Source organism: Chelonia mydas, chromosome 2, assembly GCF_015237465.2.
Source record: "Chelonia mydas isolate rCheMyd1 chromosome 2, rCheMyd1.pri.v2, whole genome shotgun sequence".
NCBI classification, from domain to species: Eukaryota; Metazoa; Chordata; order Testudines; family Cheloniidae; genus Chelonia; species Chelonia mydas.
Window position 1 is genome coordinate 261618456 of NC_057850.1, and position 21820 is coordinate 261640275.

The 21820-nt window shown below is 66.3% G+C and overlaps 1 protein-coding gene across 13 annotated transcripts in view; it reads left to right on the forward strand.

The window, feature by feature from the left end:
• Positions 1-21820, forward strand: part of SLC4A2 (solute carrier family 4 member 2) — a 109250-nt gene that overhangs the window by 52478 nt on the left and 34952 nt on the right. For 10 of the 13 annotated variants that reach the window (XM_037891495.2, XM_037891498.2, XM_037891504.2 and 7 more), the window contains one exon: positions 19321-19466. In XM_037891495.2, coding sequence (XP_037747423.1) covers positions 19407-19466 — 60 coding nt within the window. In that variant the 5' untranslated portion in view covers positions 19321-19406. Of the gene's footprint in view, positions 1-7343; positions 7363-12802; positions 12893-16742; positions 16760-19320; positions 19467-21820 lie in introns of those variants that run through there. The other 3 variants (XM_037891505.1, XM_043541875.1, XM_043541876.1) reach the window with 3 other exon arrangements.

A 21820-nucleotide genomic window follows, 5' to 3' on the forward strand; every position in this document is an offset into this window, starting at 1 on the left:
GTGGGCGGCAGGGGATGGATCACTTGGTGACTGCCTGTTCTGTTCATTCCCTCTGGGGAACCTGGTACTGGCCACTGTCAGAGACAGGACACTGAGCTAGATGGATGAGTGGTCTGACCCAGTGCTGCCGTTCTTATGTTCTTATGAGAGAACCCAGGAGTCCAGATTCCCAGTCCCCCTGCTCTAATATCTAGACTCTCCTCCCTGTCTGGAGCCAGGGGTAACTTTGACAGGGTAACAAGCCTTGTGGATGGGGGAAAGCAGTAGATGTGGTATATCTTGACTTTAATAAGGGTGTTGTTACTGTCTTACATGACTTTGCCAAAGCAAATAAGGGAAATAGAGCCTAGACAAATCTACGCTCACATGGGTGCAGAGCTGGTTGGAAAACTGTTCCCAGAGAGTAGTTGTGACGAAGCGGGACTGTTCTTAATGTTTCCTCTGAATATTGTGGGGGTGCCTCAGTTTCCCCTAGGCAGTTCGAAGTATCTAGGGGGTGGGGTAAGGGTGTATGATCATTGCAGAGCCCTAGAGGGCAGGTGTGTGCAGGGGTCTGGACACAGAGAATGGCCGACACCCTGTTTCCTGGCCACTGATGGCCTGGCCCTTCTCCCCTGCAAGGTGAGAGCTAAAGGGTTGGAGAACAAAGGAATCAGGTGACCTCCTGCCCCGGGAAAGGGACAAAGCCCAGAGGAGGAGGGGCTGGAAGGAGTTTCAGTTTGGGGTTGGCTGGGGATGAGGGAGTGAAGTGCAGACGGGGTTCTCTGTCTCACTGCCCCCCAAAATGGACCCAGCTGAGGGGTCGTGTTTTCTGCACCTACAAGCTCTGTCGTAGACCATGTTCCTGTCGTCTAATAAACCTTCTGTTTTACTGGTTGGCTGAGAGTCATGTCTGACTGCGAAGTTGGGGTGGAGGACCCTCTGGCTCCCCAGGACTTCGCCTGGGTGGACTCGCTGTGGGAAGCGCACGGAGGGGCAGAGGAGGCTGAATGCTCCGAGGTCAGACCCAGGAAGGTGGAAGCCGGGTGAGCTGTGTGTCCTGAAGACAGGCTGCTCACAGAAAGGAGACTTCCCTAGAGTCCTGACTGGCTTCATGGGGAGCAGATCCAGAGCATCGTCCAGGGACTCCGTGACAACTGGTGGCAGAGGTGGGATGTACTGCACCCTGTGGACGGCACTTCCTGCACTAAGTGACTGGGGAGCAGTAAAACGAAGGGGGATTGACGAGGACCAGGCGTGCTGAAGGCTCAGAGAGGAGCGGTTTCAGGGGGCGGTTAACCCCGGGGAGCGTGTGACCAGCGAGAAGGACTGTGCAGTAATGGGGTCCCCCTGGGGACTGCGGTGAGCAGTCTCAGGGGCGGAGAAGCCTGCGGCTTGGCCCTGGGAGAGAGAAGGACTTTGGCAGTAACAGGGTTCCCCTGGGGATTGCAGTGGGACCCTGGCAAAGAGATGGTGACCTCGAGAAGGGCTGGCACACTAGGGGTTCTCCCTGGAAACCGTGGGAAGCTGAGAGCACACAGGCCTGTGAGTCCACAACAACTTGGGAAGAGCGGAGTGATGGCCTATCACCATCTCCTTAAGAAGGACATTGTAACCCTGTGCAGAAAGAGAGGGTTACACATTGGAAAGTTCACCAAAGCACAGTTAATCGTGCAGCTGGAGGAGGATGTCAGCTCTAAGGAACAGATTCCTGACCCAGATGGGGCTATAGCAGGATCTGGGAGCAGCTGGAGTGGTAGCCAGGCATCCCCAAGACTCCTGTCCCCGACCAGACAGGGGTCTTCACGATCGGGTTCCCCATTGGGAGATCGGAGACGGACAGGATTGGAGCTGAGTCCGAGAGAGCAAGAGGACTGTGAGAGACAGCGAGAGCCCGAGAAAGAGCTGCAGAAGCAGCAGCAGCATGAACTGGCGATGGTGGGGCGGAGAGGCCTAGGGGACTTCCCCGGGGTGAGTGGGGATAGACCCTGGGGGGCCAGTTCCGCAGGGAACCTCGAGAGTAAATTGCTGCCCCTGGTTAAGGAGAGGGGGGATGTGGATGCCCACCTCACTGCCTTTGAGCAGGCTGGCGATTTGAACCAGGGGGACCCTGCGGAACAGCCCCGGTGTCTAGCTCCCTTGCTGGGTCCCAAGGCCATAGACTCCTGTCAGCCAGATGGGTGGGGAGGTGGACAGGCTCCCACTCCTGACCCCAGCCTATATGTCTGTGTGGAGTCTCCTGGGCTCAGGCCCCTCGGACCCCCAGTGGGAGCGGAAGGTGATGGTCAATGGGGAGACATTCCTGGGGTGGCGAGATCCTGGGACAGAGAGAACTGTTATCAGGCCCCGGGTGGTGCAGCCTCAGATGCTGAGGGGCTGTGTGAGCTGGGTGAGGGTCCCAGGGATGAAGCCCCTCGCCCTGCCTATGGTCCAGATCCCTGTGCAAACCCAGGAGGGGTCGGGCTGGCTGGCCGTTGGGGTGCTCCAGGATATCAGCTGTGAGACCCTGTTGTGGGGTGATTGTCTCTCTTTGGGACAGGATCCAGGCCCTGCTCCTGTAATTGCCAAGGGTTTGAATTTGAATCCAGGGAACCAATCGGGGGAGAGGGAAATGGTCAGTGAAAAGGCAGATGACCTGGCTGGCAGCGGGGAGGAGCGGCTAGGCTCAGGCTACCTGCCTGCCTGTGACCAGACCCCTGGGCCTGGGTGGGACAGAGAGATGCTCCCTGCCTCCTTGCACACCGGAGAGGGAGCTCAGGGGGCTCACGCTGGCTCTGATGCAGTGAGGGAAGCAGCGAGCTCGCTGCCTATCCCCACTGGGACAGCAAGGGCAGCGCTGAGCACAGTGGGAGCTGAGACCCCAGATGAGTGGGGGGAGACACAGGCAGGGCAGGGGATCTGTTGGGAGTGGCAAGGTGCTTGGTAAGGAAAGTCTGGATGAGCCTAGGCAGCCTTGTGAGCTGATGGCTGTGTCTAGTCAGCAGGGTGGGAAGGCGAGGAGAGTGGAAGATGAGTGTCCCTGGACCTTACCTGTTAGCTGGGTGGAGAAGTGTGACAGGGAAGGAAACGTGCCTGTGTCTGTCGGGGGTATTGACTTGCCTATGGAGGGAGCTACCCCCATCTCCAAGACGTTGTCTGTGAACAGCCCTGTGTGCTGGGACAAGGGGAAAGAGATCCCAAACTGTGTGTCTGGGAACGGAGAAAGTGTGTCCGGCTCTTCTTTGTCTGTGGAGCAGACAGAAGGGGCTTTTCAGCCTGTGATGATTGAGGGTAGTGCAATTGTCTCAGAGTTGGTTCTGGATTCAGCTAAAGCCCAGGAAGGGTGAGATCCTAGCCAGGGCACAAGGAGAGCAGGAAGGTGATTTGATCCTGTTACCTACTGAGGGTGTGGAAACCTGTGGCAAGAAGGAAAAGATTCCTGAACTTGTGTGTGGCAAAGGGAAGGAGAATGTTTCCAACCTTTTATCTAGGAAGTCTGTGAGTTTGCCTGAAAGGGGATTGTGTAGGAATCCGCCGGATGGGCCAGAGGTTATTCTGGATGTAAGGGAGACCCAGAAAGAGTCTGTTGTTGCTCAGGAAAGTGTTCCTCTAGAGCAAGCCCTCGGTGAAGAGGGTAAGGGCAGAACTTCTGTGAAGGGTGAACTGTCTCATAGAAAAGCCCTAGGGAAAGGAATCCTCATGGAGTCTTTGCAAGTAGTTTACTGCAACTGAAGGGTGTGAAAGTGATTTAATCAAGAAAGTTTCAGTTCCTAACAGCCAGAAATTTTCTGTTGTGAATGGATCCACGGACTTTCCTGTTGAAGGATCCAGTGCGGATAACTTTGAGAAGGGCTCAGATGGAGTGAAAGCTGTTAAGAAAGTTAAACAGTCCTATAACCAAGTGGCTGTGTTTGGCCAGCTTGTTGGGGAGACAAGGTTGTGGAGAAAGAGATGTCTCCATGCTAGTTCTGTAAGTGAACAGTATGTGGCCCAGGTCAAGATGGGGCTCTTAACCAAGAGAGCCCGAATTGCAGCCTGCCAGACTGGAGCGCTGGGAGAAGACCCGATCCCAGTTTGACCCCTGGGGGTTTTGGGTGGCAAAAGTCACAGGCCGCATAAACCTTCCCACATGCGGCCTGCGAGTGCTATCGACCACCCCCGACCTAAGGGAGGGTGTGAAACTGGAAGGGCCTGGTGTAACTCCTACCAAGGAACGGGAGAGATGCTGGGGCATCCATTGGAACTTTGGTGGCTTCGAACTTCCCCAGGTCACCGGGTAAAGTGACCCCGCTCAGTTCGGTCTCGAATGGGAGAGAGATGTGACGAAGCGGGACTGTTCTTAATGTTTCCTCTGAATATTGTGGGGGTGCCTCAGTTTCCCCTAGGCAGTTCTTAAGTATCTAGGTGATGGGGTAAGGGTGTATGATCATTGCAGAGCCCTAGAGGGCAGGTGTGTGCAGGGGTCTGGACACAGAGAATGGCCGACACCCTGTTTCCTGGCAACTGTTGGCCTGGTCCCTTCCCCCCTGCAAGGTGAGAGCTAAAGGGTTGGAGAACAAAGAGATCCGGTGCCCTCCTGGCCCAGGAAAGGGAAAAAGCCCAGAGGAGGAGGGGCTGGAGGGGGAGTCAGTTTGGGGCTGGCGGGGGACGAGGAGTGAAGTGCAGACGTGGTTGTCTGTCTCACTGCCCCCCAAAATGGACCCAGCTGAGGGGTCGTGTTCTCTGCACCTACAAGCTCTGTGTTAGACCATGTTCCTGTCGTCTAATAAACCTCTGTTTTACTGGCTGGCTGAGAGTCCCGTCTGACTGCGGAGTTGGGGGGCAGGACCCTCTGGCTTCCCCAGGACCCCGCCTGAGCGGACTCGCTGTGGGAAGCGCACGGAGGGGCAGAGGAGGCTGAATGCTCCGAGGTCAGACCCAGGAAGGGGGAAGCCGTGTGAGCTGTATGTCCTGCAGACAGGCTGCTCACAGAAAAGAGACTTCCCCAGAGTCCTGACTGGCTTCATGGGGAGCAGTTCCAGAGCATCGCCCGGGGGCTCCATGACAGTAGTTATCAGTGGTTCACAGTCATGCTGGAAGGGCATTTCAAGTGGGGTCCTGCAGGGATCTGTTCTGGGTCCGGTTCTGTTCAATATCTTCACTGATTCAGATAACGGCATAGAGAGTACACCTACCAAGTTTGCGGACGATGCCAAGCTGGGAGGGGGTGAAAGTGCTTTGGAGGACACGGTTAAAATTCAATGATCTCGACAAACTGGAGAAATGGTCTGAAGTAAACTGGATGAAATTCAGTAAGGACAAATGCAAAGTCCTCCACTTAGGAAGGAACAATCAGTTGCACACATACACAATGGGAAATGACGGCCTAGGAGGGAGTCCTGCGGAAAGGGATCTGGGGTCATAGTGGATCACAAGCTAAATATGAGTCAACAGTGTAACGCTGTTGCAAAAATAGCAAACATCATTCTGGGACGTCTTAGCAGGAGTGTTGTTAAGCAAGACACACTCTACTCTGCGCTGATTAGGCCTCAACTGGAGTATTGTATCCAGTTCTGGGCCCCACATTTCAGTAAGATGTGGCCAAATTGGAGAAAGTCCAGAGAAGAGCAACAAAACTGATGAAAGCTCTAGAAAACATGACCTGTGCGGGAAGATTGAAAAAACTGGGTCTGGAGAAGAGAAGACTGGGAGGGGACATAACAGTTTTCAAGTACATAAAAGGAGGAGGGAGAAAAAATGTTCTTAACCTCTGTAGACAGGACAAGAAGCAATGGGCATAAATTGCAGCCAGGGCGGTTTAGGTTGGACATTAGGAAAAACCTCTGACCTGTCAGGGTGGTTAGGCACTGGAATAAATTGCCCAGGGCGGTTGTGGAGTCCCCGTCACTGGAGATTTTTAAGAGCAGGTTGGATAAACTCCTGTCAGGGATGGGCTGGATAATACGTAGTCCTGCCTCAGTGCCAGGGACTGGACTAGGTGACCTCTCGAGGTCCCTGCCAGTCCTACGACTCTGAATCTGCGGTAGAACCCAGGAGTCCTGGCTGTCCTCCAGGACAGTAAAGACTTCAAGGGCTTTCGGTAATGGTAGGGATTTGTCCTGGCCCCCTTGGACCAAGCTGCCCCCGTGCTCTCTGTGCTGGGATAGGGACTGTTATTGGAGGCCAGCTGCTGGGGACAGGAGACTGGGCTGAATGGGCCCTGGGTCTGATCCAGCCTGGCATTGCCTGGGTTCCAGCTGTCTTGCCGGGAGAGTTCTTCTACTGGGCGTGTGAGGCAGTGTCCCTTGGGGTGTCCGTGCCCTGCTCTGCATTCCCCACTGGGCCCCCCTGGCCTGCGGGCCCTGCCCCCCTCCTGGCTCGTTGGGGCTCAGGAAAGGCTGCTCTAGCCCTGGAAGGAAGGTGGGTGTGTCCCTGCGTTTCCCTCTGGGCTGGGCGTTGCTGTGCCCTTGGTGGCAGGGGAGGGAGGAGGTGTTGACTCAGTGACCTGGGTGGAAATCAGAGTTAGTGACAAACAGAATCAGGGCTGCCCGTGAGAATGGCAGAGCCGGAGACCGGGAACTCCAGCTGGCAGGGTTGTCCCCATATAGCCACCAACAACCCCTGGGAAGGAGCAAAGAAGTGCAAAGGCCTTCAGAGCTGACCCCTGCACCGGTGCCATCCCCCTGTGCCCCCTGATCCGGGCAAGGATGCCCCAGCCTGACCCATCTCCTACTGGGGAGTGTCCCCTGTGATCTAGCCTCAGCATCCCTTGCTGCTCTCAGCCCCCTGCATCCCTGCTCTGCCTGGAGAGCGCTCTGTCCCGGGGCACACGTCCCCCTGGAGCCAGCAGCTCAGCTGTCCCTCCCCGCCCGCTGGCCGGCGTCTTTCTGGGACTGCACGGGGCAGCGGGTCCATGTCCCCAGAGCCCAGTGGAGGGGCTGCCCCAGGCACAGGCCTGGCCGGGCAGGTCCCCTGGCAGGGCAGGCCTGGCTGACATGGGGCCTGGCGGGGGAGCTGGTCCTGCCCGCCAAGGCTGAGTGCCGGCGCCTCAGGCTTGTTCCTGGAAAGCTGCAGGTGCAGAGATGCTGCACGAAGCCGCTAACAGTCTGGGCTTATGGGGCTTAGCTCCTCAGAGCCCTGTTCCCCCTGGGCTGGGCTGGGACTGCCTGGGTGGAGGAGGGGACCCGCCCCAGCTCCTCGTGCAGCGTCTGGCAGGGAGTGGGGGGGCCGGCGCAGCTGAGAGGAAACGGCCTGACTCAGCCGCTGGCTCCGGTTGCGCATTTTCCGGGCACCAGGGCGAAGCGCTGAGCAGTTTCCAGCAGGGCCTGTCGCCCGCCAGCCTCGCTCAGCAGGTGACTCACCCGGGCAGGGGGCTCCTCCCCACCCAGTGCTGCTGGCTGGCTGGCTGGCACCCCTTCCGGCACGGTGCGTGGAGATAGCTACCACTCCCTGCAGAGCCCTGGCCGGCCCCCGCCCCTTCTGCCCCCGCCCTCGGCTCTGCGATCTGCCTGCCCCCCACTACCCCAGCCTGCTCCCTGCAGAGCCCTGGCCGGCCCCCGCCCCTTCTGCCCCCGCCCTCGGCTCTGCGATCTGCCTGCCCCCCACTACCCCAGCCTGCTCCCTGCAGAGCCCTGGCCGGCCCCCGCCCCTTCTGCCCCCGCCCTCGGCTCTGCGATCTGCCTGCCCCCCACTACCCCAGCCTGCTCCCTGCAGAGCCCTGGCCGGCCACCGCCCCTTCTGCCCCCGCCCTCGGCTCTGCGATCTGCCTGCCCCCCACTACCCCAGGCAGCCCCCACTGCTGCATTTGGTGGGGCGCTTTGCTGCCTGCTTGCAGCTGACCTGCTAACAGGCAGGCTGGGCTGGGCATGAATTCCTGCGGGAGGCCAGGCTGGGCGGGAGGACGGCCCCTGGGATCTGGGAGCAACAGGGTGCTGGGGCGGGTGTTGGGGGGTGGGGGAGGAGTTGGGCCTGACCCCTGTGCCTGGGGCTGGTGGGGCCGGTGTCTGGGGGTGGCTCCCAGCTGTGAGAACGGGGTTCGGGACTGGGCTCAGCGCACTGTCCAATCCCCAGGCTGTTTACGGGCTGTAATCCTGAGGGGCTGCCAGTGTTAAGCAAAGCTGGTTAGGGCCGGGAGCAGCCGGAATGTGGCCAGTGGGGCAGTGGCCAGCGAGAGCAGCAGAGGGCAGTGCCCCCCCCATACAGCTGGTGCAGCAGGGGCGGGCTGGGCTCATCGCACGGTGTGGGGGGGCTGGCAGAAGAGGCGTGTAGGGGTGGCCAAGGGAGTCGGCCCTGGGTCCAGACCCATCTCTGACAGTGGCCAGAGGGGCACAGAGTCTCCCCAGCTCCTGGGGCAGGAGCTGCAGGTGCCTCTGTGGATTTTACCTGCTCAGGTAGACCCTGGAGTGTTCGCATCGCACGGGAGCGGCCTCCGTGCCCCGAGTGTGCCCACTGAGCCCCGGCCTCCCCCCGGCGCTCCCAGGACAGGTTCTCCCCTGCAGCCCCGGGCGGGCCATTGCCAAGGCTGGAGAACGCGGCTTGAGGTCTGGGCGCCTGCCCAGAGCACACGGGGCACAGGGGGTGTCCCCTCGCAGGCCGAGGAGTGTGCTGCCCCAGCTGGGCCTTGCCAAGCTTCTGCCCTTTTCCGCGAGCTGCTGGGACGTCCGTGGGAGTGGGGCTGGGCTGGGGAGGGGACAGCGCGGGCTCAGGCCCGGAGGAGCTGCAGGGGCTGGGCCGAGATCTTGTGTGGCGGACGGTGATGCAGGACCGCAGATGGGTCTGGCAGGGGAGGCTGTGGTGCCCACATGCCGTGGGGCAGGCTGGGGGTCTGGCAGGGAGGTGCCTGTAGTGTGGCTGGGGGGGCTGGCACACAAGGCCAGGCCTTCAGCTAAGTTGCTGCCCTGTGCTGCGGCCCCACATCCCTGGCCAGGGGCCTGGCTGCAGCCCGGGGCCTCATGCTGGGCTGCCCAGCCATGAGGTGGAGCCCAGCCAGCTCGCTCCAGGGGAGACAGCTCGCTCCTGCCTGGGGCCTACTGCTCCCCCCAGCTCCGGTTTCCACCCTCGGTGTGGCCTGAGGCCTGGGGAGGGGCTGCCTCTGAGATGCTATCTGGAGAGGGCCCTCAAGCTGGGCTGCAGCGGCCAGAGCCGGAGGGCAGGCACTGGGGCCAGTGACTCCCGTGTGGTGGTTTTACGTCCAGCACCTACCGCGAACGACTGGCCTGGCGGAGGAGCTGAGCCCCGATGTGGGTCCGAGCCCCCACCAAGCAGGCCCTCGGCACCTGACTCTGCAGGCTGCTCGGCACGGAGCCGGGCGAGCCTTCGGAGAACCCCGGGCAGCACGCAGCCCTGAGCTCCCGGCTCCCCGCCTGGCAGACCCACTGGAAGCTGGACTCTCTGGGCAGCCTCCTGACTGCGCAGCACCGCGTGGCTGCGGCTGGCACCGTGCTGGGGCAGGTGGGTTTGTGCCTCGGGGACCACCCAGTCCTGTTGAGCTGAGGGAGCTGGGGTGTCTCCTTTGGGCAGCCCCGCGGGCGGGGGCAGCTGCGGTGGGAAAGCCGTGAGGCAGGTCAGCCTAATCTGCCCTGGCTCCGCAGGAATGTGGAAGTTCTGGCTCCATGAATCGCCCGTAATCAGAGCTGAGCCGGGCACTGGCAGGAGCCGGAGCAGAGGCAGAGCAGCTGCCCCAAGGGGAGGCACGGCCAGCTGTGGCCTCGCGTGCTCGGGAGGTATGTCCGGAGCGGGCAGGGTCGGAGCCGGTTCTTCCGGGCGCAGGGCTGGTCAGTGGAGCGGCAGGCATGTCAGGAGGGAGGCAGGGCTGTGGGCCCAAATGGGGGTCCTGGTGTGGCCTCAGTAGGATCCCCTCCCGGGATTGGTGCCTGCCCCCGGCACATGTGTGGGCCCTGGCAGGAGGCGCTAACCTGAGGCCAGCAAAGGAGTGTGGCCGGCAAGGCTGCCCCAGCGGGACTGAGGGGCAGGATGGGGGAAGTGCTGTCCCCACCGAGAGCCAGCGAGGGCTGCAGGGGAGAGACGGCTCCATCTCAGAGGGCTGCTGGTCTCTGCCTTCTGCGTTGCAGGGCAGGTGCTGGGTGTGGGGGGTCCTGGCAACTCCAGCCCCGTTCCAGCTGTGTGCAGGGGACGGGGGGCGGGAGTGGCAGGGCAGGCGCTGGCTGTGGGGGGGGGCTCCCGGAAACTCCAGCCCTGTCCCAGCCAGGGGCGCGGGGGGGGGCGGGGGGGGGGGCGGAGCAGGGCACTGTCTGTGGGGGACTCCTGGAAACTCCAGCCCCGTTCCAGGACCTGGCTGTGGGGGGGCTTGCGGCGACTCCAGCCCCATCCCAGCCAGGGCGCTGGGGGCGGGGCAGGGCAGGGTGCTGGCTGTGGGGGGGGCTCGCGGCCACTCCAGCCCCATCCCAGCCAGGGCGCTGGGGGGGGCAGGGCAGGGTGCTGGCTGTGGGGGAGGGCTTGCGGCGACTCCAGCCCCAGCCCAGCCAGGGTGCGGGGGGGGGCGGGGGCAGGTGCTGGCTGGGGAAGGGACGGATGGACCCTGTGCGTGTGGGGCCGGGGCGCGGAGCCCTGCTGGCACGATGCCTGCCAGAGAAATGCTGCACAAAGCGGCTCCCTCTCCCTGCCCCCCCAGGCAAGACTCGAGGGGCAGGGGTGGGACAGGCATATGTTCTGGCGGGGGGGTGCTGGCACTGCCCCTCCCTCTCCCTGCTCCCTCCCCACTTCCTTGGCAGCGGCTCTGTGGGAGGCTCTGGCTGGGGGCCTGTCCGGGGGCGCGGCCCGGGCAGGCACAGGGGGCCCTGCAGGGGAGGGGGCTCTGGGTTGGCAGCTCCCCTCCCTCGCCTCCTCCTCTGGGTAATCTCGTCTGGACGAGTGCTGCGGAAACCTTGGCACCGGCTCATGCTGGCACGAGGCTGGTGGGTACTGCCAGGCTCCCTGATCCCATAGGGAGGAGAGGAGCTCAGCTCTCCTACCATCCCACAGGGGAACCACCCCCCAGCCCTGCTGTGGGTCAGGAGAGAGCTGCCTCCGCCCTCCAGCCGGCTGCGGGGAGGCGCTCCGATTTCAGCCCCTGCTCCAGTCCCAGCAGGAGGCGCTGTGAGGAGCACGGCAGGGGGGCTGGGTGCGGGCAGGGCTCCCAGCTACTCCCGCCCCAGCCCATCGCAGGCAGGGCGCTGTGGGGCCCAGGGCGGGGCGCAGGGCTCTGACTCGCCCTGTCTGGGCCTGGTGGTGCTGCCAGGGGCTCAGAGCCCTGCTGGTCCCAGGTGGATCTCCCGACCCTGCCCCTCTGGCCTGCACCGCAGCATGGAGACGTGTGGGGCAGGGACCGTTCCGGGGCCTGGGGGCTGCGGTGCTAGCTGCCCGGCCAGCGTCTCCTTGGGCAGCCCCGTGTCCCCGTCTCACCCAGCCAGCCCTGGAAAAACCCTGGCCCTGGAAACAGCGACTCAGGTGCCCAGCCACTTATTCCCAAGGATCCTGCTTCTCCCTCCCCCAGCACCTCTGACTCCTCCATCCGTGGGGCCTGACAGCCCACCCCAGCCACCAGCAGTGAGCCTGACAACCCAACCCATCCCTCAACCCAGCCCCCAGCCATGGGGCCTGACAGCTCAACCTAGCTCCCAACCTGGGGACTCCTCAGATGGGGCATGCAGATAAACATGCAGCCACTTCTGGGGAGGGCAGAGCTTAGCTCCTTCCCAGGGGGGCAGGGGGCGAGGGGGTTGGGACAGTACAGCAGGCAGGAGCTCGGGTTTGAACGAGGGACCTCCAACTCGCTTCCTGGCCCAGCTCCCCGCAGAGGGCTCCGAACAGGAATGGGGGGCGAGGAAACTTGTCCCAGTGGCTACGCGCCCCGCATTTGGGATGGGCCATTCCCAGAGGGCCGTCAGTAAGTGGCTGACTCTTGGTTGGGCCTGGGGGCTCACCCCAGTGCCAGCTCAGGTCTGAGCGAAGGGGAGCCGGGGACAGCCGGGCAGTGGCGGAGGCTGCAGCTGGCAGGGGCAATGCAATCAGGCAAGGAAGGGCAGAGCTGTCCGGGGAAGGGTCCGGGCTGAGCTGGCTCCGTGCGTCTGGGCGGCTGCTTCTCATGGTGCCATTGTCAGAGGCCAGGGTGCTCTCTCCACCCGCCAGCCCTTGCCCCAGTGCCTGCCTGTCCTTCGGGGGAGCTGCCCTTGGCACCCCAGCTCAGCAGGTGCGTGGAAAGGGCAGGTGCATTCCCAAGTACCCAGGGACTGGCAGCAGGTCTGGGAGCCTGGCCATGCAGCGCCCTCCGTGCCCCGCTGAGTGCTGGTGCTGGGCTCCCCGGAATGCCCCCGAGCCTGCTCCGAGACTCCCATGGGGGGGGGCTGTGGGCCCCACAGGCAGTACCCAGTTCCTCCGGGGTCTTGTGGGGAGGGCAGAGGCCGGGCCTGGGCAGGCGTCATGGGCCTCCTGAGGAGTGCTGGGCACTTCCGCTGAGTCTGGCTTGGGGAGCACGCCCAGGGCTTCCCCTGGGTGTGCTCAGCCCAGCCCCAGCAGGGGCCTCATCCAGCCCCCTGGGCAGCGCCGCAGGAGACACCCAGCAGCCCTGGGCGGCTGCTGCTGAGGTGTGACCAGGAAGGGGCCCAGCATGAGCCCTGCACCATCCCCTCCCCTGCGCCCCGTGCAGGGCAAGGGCTGATGCCGGCTGGGCGGCAGGGGAGGGGAAGGCCCTTGGCAGTCAGTGCCGCCAGGCCCTGGCCCAGGGGAGGAGCTCCCATGACGAGGGCTGGGTGAGTAACCCATGTGAGGGCCAGTCATCAGTCGCCACCTTCCTCCCCAGCTCCTGCCAGTCACGTGTCTGCACCGCATGGGACAATAAATCCTGGGGAGCGTGTTACACCAGGCAGATGGGACAGTCCCAGAGCCAGCGGCAGCTGGGTGCAGGGATCGGCAGAACTGGGGACCGGTGGTAGCTGGACGCGGGAATCAGCGAAGCTGGGTACTGGTGATGGCTATTGGCACGGCTGGGTACCGGTGGCGGTAGGGCACGGGGATTGGCAGAGCTGGGTACTGGTGACAGCTGGACGCGGGGATCAGCGGGGCGGTCGCGGGGCCTGTGGCACGGGGCGGGGGTGTCGCGGGGCCTGTGGGACGCGGCGGGGGCGTCTCAGGGGCCTGTGGCACGGGGCAGGGGCATCGCGGGGCCTGTGGCACGGGGCGGGGGCATCGCGGGGGCCCTGTGGCACGGGGCGGGGACGTCGCGGGGCCTGTGGGACGCGGCGGGGGTGTCGCGGGGCCCGTGGCACGGGGTGGGGGCGTCGCAGGGGCCTGTGGCATGGGGCGGGGGCGTCGCAGGGGCCTGTGACACGGGGCGGGGGCGTCGCGGGGCCTGTGACACGGGGCGGGGGCGTCGCGGGGCCCGTGGCACAGGGTGGGGGCGTCGCAGGGGCCTGTGACACGGGGCGGGGGGCGTCGCAGGGGCCTGTGACACGGGGCGGGGGCATCGCGGGGCCTGTGGCACGGGGCGGGGGCATCTCAGGGGCCTGTGGCACGGGGCGGGGGCGTCGCGGGGCCTGTGGCACGGGGCGGGGGCGTCTCAGGGGCCTGTGGCACGGGGCGGGGGCGTCGCGGGGCCTGTGGCACGGGGCGGGGACGTCTCAGGGGCCTGTGGCACGCGGCGGGGGCGTCGCAGGGGCCTGTGGCACGTGGCGGGGGCGTCGCGGGGCCTGTGGCACGGGGCGGGGGCGTCTCAGGGGCCTGTGGCACGTGGCGGGGGCGTCGCGGGGCCTGTGGCACGGGGCGGGGGCGTCTCAGGGGCCTGTGGCACGGGGCGGGGGCGTCGCGGGGCCCGTGGCACGGGGCGGGGGCGTCGCGGGGCCTGTGGCATGGGGCGGGGGCGTCGCGGGGCCTGTGGCACGGGGCGGGGGCGTCGCGGGGCCTGTGGCACGGGGCGGGGGCGTCTCAGGGGCCTGTGGCACGGGGCGGGGGCGTCACGGGGCCTGTGACACGGGGCGGGGACGTCTCAGGGGCCTGTGGCACGCGGCGGGGGCGTCGCAGGGGCCTGTGGCACGTGGCGGGGGCGTCGCGGGGCCTGTGGCACGGGGCGGGGGCGTCTCAGGGGCCTGTGGCACGGGGCGGGGGCGTCTCAGGGGCCTGTGGCACGGGGCGGGGGCGTCGAGAGGCCTGTGGCACGGGGCGGGGACGTCCCGGGGCCTGTGGGACGCGGCGGGGGTGTCGCGGGGCCCGTGGCACGGGGCGGGGGCGTCGAGGGGCCTGTGACACGGGGCGGGGGCGTCGCGGGGCCTGTGGCACAGGGCGGGGGCGTCGCGGGGCCTGTGACACGGGGCGGGGTCGTCGCGGGGCCTGTGACACGGGGCGGGGGCGTCGCGGGGCCTGTGACACGGGGAGGGGGCGTCGCGGGGCCTGTGACACGGGGCGGGGGCGTCTCAGGGGCCTGTGGCACGGGGAGGGGGCGTCTCAGGGGCCTGTGGCACGCGGCGGGGTCGTCGCGGGGCCTGTGGCACGGGGCGGGGGCGTCTCAGGGGCCTGTGGCACGGGGCGGGGGCGTCGCGGGGCCTGTGACACGGGGCGGGGGCGTCGCGGGGCCTGTGACACGGGGAGGGGGCGTCGCGGGGCCTGTGACACGGGGAGGGGGCGTCGCGGGGCCTGTGGCACGGGGCGGGGGCGTCGCAGGGGCCCGTGGCACGGGGCGGGGGCGTCGAGGGGCCTGTGGCACGGGGCGGGGGCGTCGCGGGGCCTGTGGCACGGGGCGGGGGCGTCGCGGGGCCTGTGGCACGGGGAGGGGGCGTCGCGGGGCCCGTGGCACGGGGCGGGGGCGTTGCAGGGGCACGGGGCGGGGGCGTCGCAGGGGCCCGTGGCACGGGGCGGGGGCGTCGAGGGGCCTGTGGCACGGGGCGGGGGCGTCGCGGGGCCTGTGACACGGGGCGGGGGCGTCTCAGGGGCCTGTGACACGGGGCGGGGGCGTCGCGGGGCCTGTGACACGGGGCGGGGGCGTCTCAGGGGCCTGTGACACGGGGCGGGGGCGTCTCAGGGGCCTGTGACACGGGGAGGGGGCATCGCGGGGCCTGTGGCACGGGGCGGGGGCGTCGCAGGGGCCTGTGGCACGAGGCGGGGGCGTCGCGGGGCCTGTGACACGGGGCGGGGGCGTCTCAGGGGCCTGTGACACGGGGCGGGGGCGTCTCAGGGGCCTGTGACACGGGGCGGGGGCGTCTCAGGGGCCTGTGACACGGGGAGGGGGCGTCGCGGGGCCTGTGGCACGGGGCGGGGGCGTCGCAGGGGCCTGTGGCACGGGGCGGGGGCGTCGCAGGGGCCTGTGACACGGGGCGGGGGCGTCTCAGGGGCCTGTGGCACGGGGCGGGGGCGTCGCGGGGCCTGTGACACGGGGCGGGGGCGTCTCAGGGGCCTGTGACACGGGGCGGGGGCGTCGCGGGGCCTGTGACACGGGGCGGGGGCGTCGCAGGGGCCTGTGACACGGGGCGGGGGCGTCGCAGGGGCCTGTGACACGGGGCGGGGGCGTCGCAGGGGCCTGTGACACGGGGTGGGGGCGTCTCAGGGGCCTGTGGCACGCGGCGGGGGCGTCGCAGGGGCCTGTGGCACGCGGCGGGGTTCTTCGCGGGGCCTGTGGCACGCGGCGGGGGCGTCGCAGGGGCCTGTGGCACGGGGCGGGGGCGTCGCAGGGGCCTGTGACACGGGGCGGGGGCGTCTCAGGGGCCTGTGGCACGGGGCGGGGGCGTCGCGGGGCCTGTGACACGGGGCGGGGGCGTCGCAGGGGCCTGTGGCACAGGGCGGGGGCGTCGCGGGGCCTGTGGCACGGGGCGGGGGCGTCGCGGGGCCTGTGACACGGGGCGGGGGCGTCGCAGGGGCCTGTGATACGGGGAGGGGGCGTCTCAGGGGCCTGTGGCACGGGGCGGGGGCGTCGCAGGGGCCTGTGGCACGGGGCGGGGGCGTCTCAGGGGCCTGTGGCACGGGGCGGGGGCGTCGCGGGGCCTGTGGCACGGGGCGGGGGCGTCGCGGCGCCTGTGATACGGGGAGGGGGCGTCTCAGGGGCCTGTGATACGGGGAGGGGGCGTCTCAGGGGCCTGTGACACGGGGCAGGGGCGTCGCAGGGGCCTGTGACACGGGGAGGGGGCGTCTCAGGGGCCTGTGACACGGGGCGGGGGCGTCGCAGGGGCCTGTGGCACGGGGCGGGGGCGTCGCGGGGCCTGTGGCACGGGGCGGGGGCGTCGCGGGGCCTGTGGCAAGCGGCGGGGGCGTCGCAGGGGCCTGTGGCACGCGGCGGGGTTCTTCGCGGGGCCTGTGGCACGCGGCGAGGGCGTCGCAGGGGTCTGTGGCATGCGGCGGGGTCGTCGCGGGGCCTGTGACACGGGGCGGGGGCGTCGCAGGGGCCTGTGGCACGGGGCGGGGGCGTCGCAGGGGCCTGTGGCACGCGGCGGGGTCGTCGCGGGGCCTGTATGTTATGGTCATAAGAAGCACACGGGATCTTTTTTAGGGGAAAAAGCAATACACCGCGTTTATTGAGCTCAGTGGTTTGACCATTGGCCTGCTAAACTCAGGGTTGTGAGTTCAATCCTTGAGGGGGCCATTTAGGGATCTGGGGCAAAAACTGGGTCTTGGTCCTGCTTTGAGCAGGGGGGTTGGACTAGATGACCTCCTGAGGTCCCTTCCAACCGTGATAGTCTATGATTCTATGATTCTATGAAAAATATGATAGCACACACACACACACACACACACACACACACACACACCCCTGTCCTGCAGATGGTCCTATAGTCACCAGTCACGATCCGAGGCTTTACAAGACTGAACCCAGAGTCTCATGGCAAAGCACCCCAGCTTTATACTTGTAAGTTCCCATTTAAGTCTGTGGATTTTGCAATGTCATTCTGTAATCGTTAGTCCTTAAATGGGGTTAATCTTGGGGTTTTCCGCTTTTCTGTCTTGTTTGTTGTCTCATCTTTCGTGGTGTTTGCCTCACCTCTGAGGTTGTTAATGCTGCTAACTTGTTTAGCTTCAGATACAATGGATGTTTTCTGATTGTTTCTCGAAGTCTCTCACTTCTTCTTGACCATCTGGACATTCGTGATGGCTTTCACACTCCTTAACCGTGCACACATCCTTTACTCACACCAAACAATTTTACAGAGAATTTCAAACAGGATAACATTTTAGAAAGGGTGATATGGTTACTAAAAGGATTACAAAAGACCCGTACACAACTTCGTTTGCAATGCAGATAAGAAACAAGACCTTATAGCAAATACTGCAATGAAAACGTCTCCTAAAACCAGAGGTGACTAGTCAGCCGCAAGGACCGTTCCGGTCTGTTCCTGCCGTAACATCACTTCAGACACAGGCAGCCTGTCTGATGCGTTCTTACCAATGGCCCCTTAGGCCATTCCTTTCTGGGATTCAGAAAGGGTGGCTGACAGGATATGGGTAAATTGTACAGCAATACGTCTAATTAATGCTACGTTATCATTCTTAGTTGTTCATTCTAAATTATATAAAATACAAACATAAAATCCTACTGCTACATGGAGCTCACAGCGGGGCAGTCGCAGGGGCCTGTAGCACAGCGCGGGGCTGGGGGGGCTGTGCCCATGGCCCCGGGGGCTGGGGGGGGCTGTGCCCATGGCCCCGGGGGCTGGGCGGGCTGTGCCCATGGCCCCGAGGGCTGGGATTGCTGTGCCCATGGCCCCGGGGGCTGGGGGGGCTGTGCCCATGGCCCTGGGGGCTGGGGGGGGCTGTGCCCATGGCCCCGGGGGCCGGGAGGGCTGTGCCCGTGGCCCTGGGGGCTGGGGGGGCTGTGCCCATGGCCCCGGGGGCTGGGGGGGCTGTGCCCATGGCCCCGGAGGCTGGGGGGGCTGTGCCCATGGCCCCGGGGGCTGGGGGGGCTGTGCCCATGGCCCCGGAGGCTGGGGGGGGCTGTGCCCATGGCCCCGAGGGCTGGGGGGAACTGTGCCCATGGCCCCGAGGGCTGGGATTGCTGTGCCCATGGCCCCGGGGGCTGGGATTGCTGTGTCCATGGCCCGAGGGCTGGGGGGGGCTGTGCCCATGGCCCCGAGGGCTGGGGAGGGCTGTGCCCAGGGCCCCGGGGGCTGGGGGGGTGCTGTGCCCATGGCCCCGAGGGCTGGGCGGGGGCTGTGCCCAGGGCCCCGAGGGCTGGGGAGGGCTGTGCCCAGGGCCCCGGGGGCTGGGGGGGTGCTGTGCCCATGGCCCCGAGGGCTGGGGGGGGCTGTGCCCATGGCCCCGAGGGCTGGGGGAGGGCTGTGCCCATGGCCCCGAGGGCTGGGGGGCGGCTCACTCTGGCCTGTGATTTGCTCCTTAGTGAAGCTGTCGTGTTGCCAGTGGCTCCTCAGCTTGCGGCTGGGCCCTGGGCTGGGACCCAGGGGATGTGGGGCCTCCGGCCACGTGGCCCAGGGCTGTGAGCACCGCGGGCATCCCTGCAGCTCGGGCCAGCTGCCTGCCCTCCGGCCAGGCCTGTGCTGCGAGCCAGGCCTCTCAGCACAGGTCGGGGGCAGAAACCCCTGGGTCTCGGGCCCCCCTCGGCCACTGCTTCACGCAGGGCCTGGAGATGCCCCAAGTGCGTCGGATCCTGGCAGCAGGGAGAGCAGCTCCGGACCCCTGCTCCCTCCCCCTCCTGCTCCCTGCCCCCTCCCCCTCCTGCCTCCTCCCCCTCTAGGCCCCCTCATTCTCCTGCCCCCGCCCCCCCACTCCTACCCCCCTGCCCCACTTTCCTCCCTCTGCCGAAGTTGGCAGCTGCAGGCTGTGGGGCAGGGCTCAGGAGGGGTCTGTGGGGTGGGGTGGGCAGAGGGGTTGCTCTGTCTCAGGCTGGGGGCTCCCGGCTTGCAGTGTGAATCGAGCCTGTGCCCCAGCCTGCCCCCACGGCTGCACCGGCGTGCGCTGGCTGGGGACCCCGCTCCCACTCGCTGCCCTGCTGCGTTTCTCTTGGCGCCTGCTCTGTCTTTCAGGGCCTTGGGGCCAAGACAAACCTGGCTGGAGCCTCCGCCCTGTGCGCAGCCAGTCCCTCTGTTTTCCTTTGCTCGCTGCCTCTGCCCTCCTGCCGCCCGGCCTGGCCAGTGCCCACCTCTCCCCCTGCCTGGGAGCGCAGCCGTGGGGCCAGAGACCTTGCCCCACACAGCACGGCTGCCCCTCCGTGGGGGAGAGTGGGGGGGAGCCACAGCACATGGGGTCCCATCCGCATGAGCCCAGAGTGCGGCCTCCTCTGGGGTGGGGCCCAGGGTGGTGGGGATGGCTGGGATCCTCTGGGTTGTGAGCGTGGCTCCCGGAAGCCCCCTCTTCAGAGCTGGGGCTGGAGCCGTGGGGAGGGGGAAGCCAGGCCAAGGCCCTGGCTGGCGTGGCTGTATGTGACCCAGGGCCCTCCTCTGCTCTTCCTCTGCCCAGGTGATGCTGCCCCGCCATCGCCTTCTGAGCCCGAGTGAGAAAGAGAAAGGTTAACGGGGCCAGGCACCGGCCACTCGGCCTGCGCCATGAGCCGCTCCCAGGTTTCCTCCGGGATTCACCACATCGTCTCCTCTGCCTTCGAGAGCGTAAGTAGGAGGTGTGGACGGCTGGATCTGCCCCGGGACCACTGGGCAGAGGCAGTGGCCGAGCCGTGGGGCCCACGTGCAAAGCCTGGAGCTCCTGGAGCTGCCCCGGGACCAGAGGGCAGAGCCGGCGGCTGAACTGTGGGGCCCATGTGCAGAGCCTCGGGGTCCTGGAGCGGTGCTGGGACGCTCGGGGCTGCCCCCGATGCCCTGTGGAGGGGTGAGGATCAGCCCCAGAGAGGGTCCCTGTCACCAACCCACAGGCTCGGGCTGCGCCCCCCAGCTTTGGAACTGTCTCTGGGAGGCCTCTTCACTGTGCCAGCCGCCCTGGGGGTCCCACTCTTTCAGGGTGAGCCACGCGGCCCCACTGCCCCCTAGACTGGCCCTCTGGGCCTGCAGCTCTCCCCATGCTCCCACAAGCTCCAGACAGTGAGTCCCCCAGAGACAGCCCCTGAGGGAGACTCGGCCGCTGTGCAGGGATCAGGGCCCCTCGCCCAGCCCCTGGAGGGACCCTCCCAGCGCGGGCACAGCCGGGGTCACTCGTTAGCTGGGGCCCAGCCTAGGGGGCCCTTAGGGCAGCCCGGGGCAATGAAGGGTGAAGCAGGGTCCGTCCTGGCCAGCCCCGAGCCCAGCCCGGCTGTGGGGAACCCTCGGGTCCGGCTCTGTCTGTCTGGGCGGCCTCCTTGGTCAGATTCTAGGTGGGAGCCCTGACTCCTTCCAGCCCCCAACTCTTGTCCCCACCTTCTCGCTCCCAGCCCCGAGTTCTCCAGTGGGGATCCTTGTTCAGCCCCCCCTGCGGGGGCGAGGTCCATCCCCCTTGGGGCCATGCGCTCCTGGGTGTCCCTATCCGGGTGCTTGGATTTGCCGTTCTCATGCTGCACTGAGATGGGGACTGGGCCCATCCAGGGGACACCCGCCCCTGTGTCTTAGCCGGCCCTGAGAGCAGACAGGCCCCTGAGAGCAGACTCTGCCCCGGCCTGGCACTGGGGGGGGCTGTGCTGGGGGCGCTGCCTCGGCCTGGCACTGGGAGGGGGCTGTGCTGGGGGGGCAGCCCCGGCCTGGCACTGGGGGGGGGGGGGAGGCTGTGCTGGGGACAGGGTGGCAGGACTGGGGCGCTGTGCCGGGGGGTTACGTGCCGTGTTTCACCCTGGGCGGCGGTGGGCTCGGTTCGGCGTTTGCCTGGAGCCCCCCCAGCGTTGATGGGGCCCTGCTCTGGCTCGTGGCTCTGTCGCTCGCCGCGCCCAAGCCCGGCCACCCCGGCGCCTGCCCCGCACGGAAGCTGGTTGCCGAGTTATTGCCTCGGCGCGTCTGCAGGTAGCGGGTTAATGATTCACCCTGGGAGCCCAGCCAGTGGGTGCCTGGCCCGGGCCGTTGGGCCAGCTCCCCATTGCTGAGGCAACAGCTGGCACGTGATGCGGGATGGGGCCTGCCGCGCGCCCTCCTGCCCCTCCGGCCGCCTCTGGGCGAGTCCTGCTGCCATGGACTTTCTGCTGGGCTGCCAGGTAGGACGCGCCTGCTCCCTGGGCCCGGGAGAGGAGCTGCCACGCCTGGCGGCTTCCTCCTGCAGCTCCTGACGCACACCGTGCTGTGGGGGCTGCCGGGGGAGCCCCAGGGCAGGGCTGTGCCCGCAGGGTCTCCCTACACCTCTGTCCCCCTCCCCAGAGACCGGCCAGAGCCAGCAGCCCAGAGCGTGTCTGGCCCCCGCCACGCTGGCTGGGGGCTGTTTTGGGCTGGGCGAGCCGGTGGCAGGGCCTGACTGGGCTTATGGATGGGGCAGTGAGACAGGGAGGAGAAGGGGGAGGAGCTGGGGTGTGGAGCTATGGGAAGAGGTGGGACAGCAAGGGAGGATGTGGGGCACAATAGTGGGGCTCAGGCGGGGCTGGGTAGTAAGGATGTGGGGCAGGGCAGTGTGGTGGGCTGGGCAGTGAGAATGTGGGGCGAGGCAGTGGGGCAGGCAGTGGGGTGGGCAGAGGAGTGAGGATGTGGGGCAGGCAGTGGGGTGGACTGGGCAGTGAGGATGTGGGGAAGAGCAGTGAGCTGGGCTGGGCAGTGAGGATGTGGGGCAGGACAGTAAGGATGTGGGGCAGGCAGTGGGGTGGGCTGGGCAGTGGTAATATGGGGCAGGTAGTGGGGTGGGCAGGACAGTGAGGATGTGGGGCAGGCAGTCGGGTGGGCTGGGCAGTGAGGATGTGGGGGAGGCAGTCGGGTGGGCTGGGGGCTGGGCTGGACAGCAAGGATGTGGGGTAGGCAGTGGGCTGGCCTGGGCAGTGAGGATGTGGGGCAGGCAGTGGGTTGAGCTGGGCAGTGAGTATGTGGGGCAGGCAGTGGGGTGGGCTGGACAGTGAGGATGTGGGGCC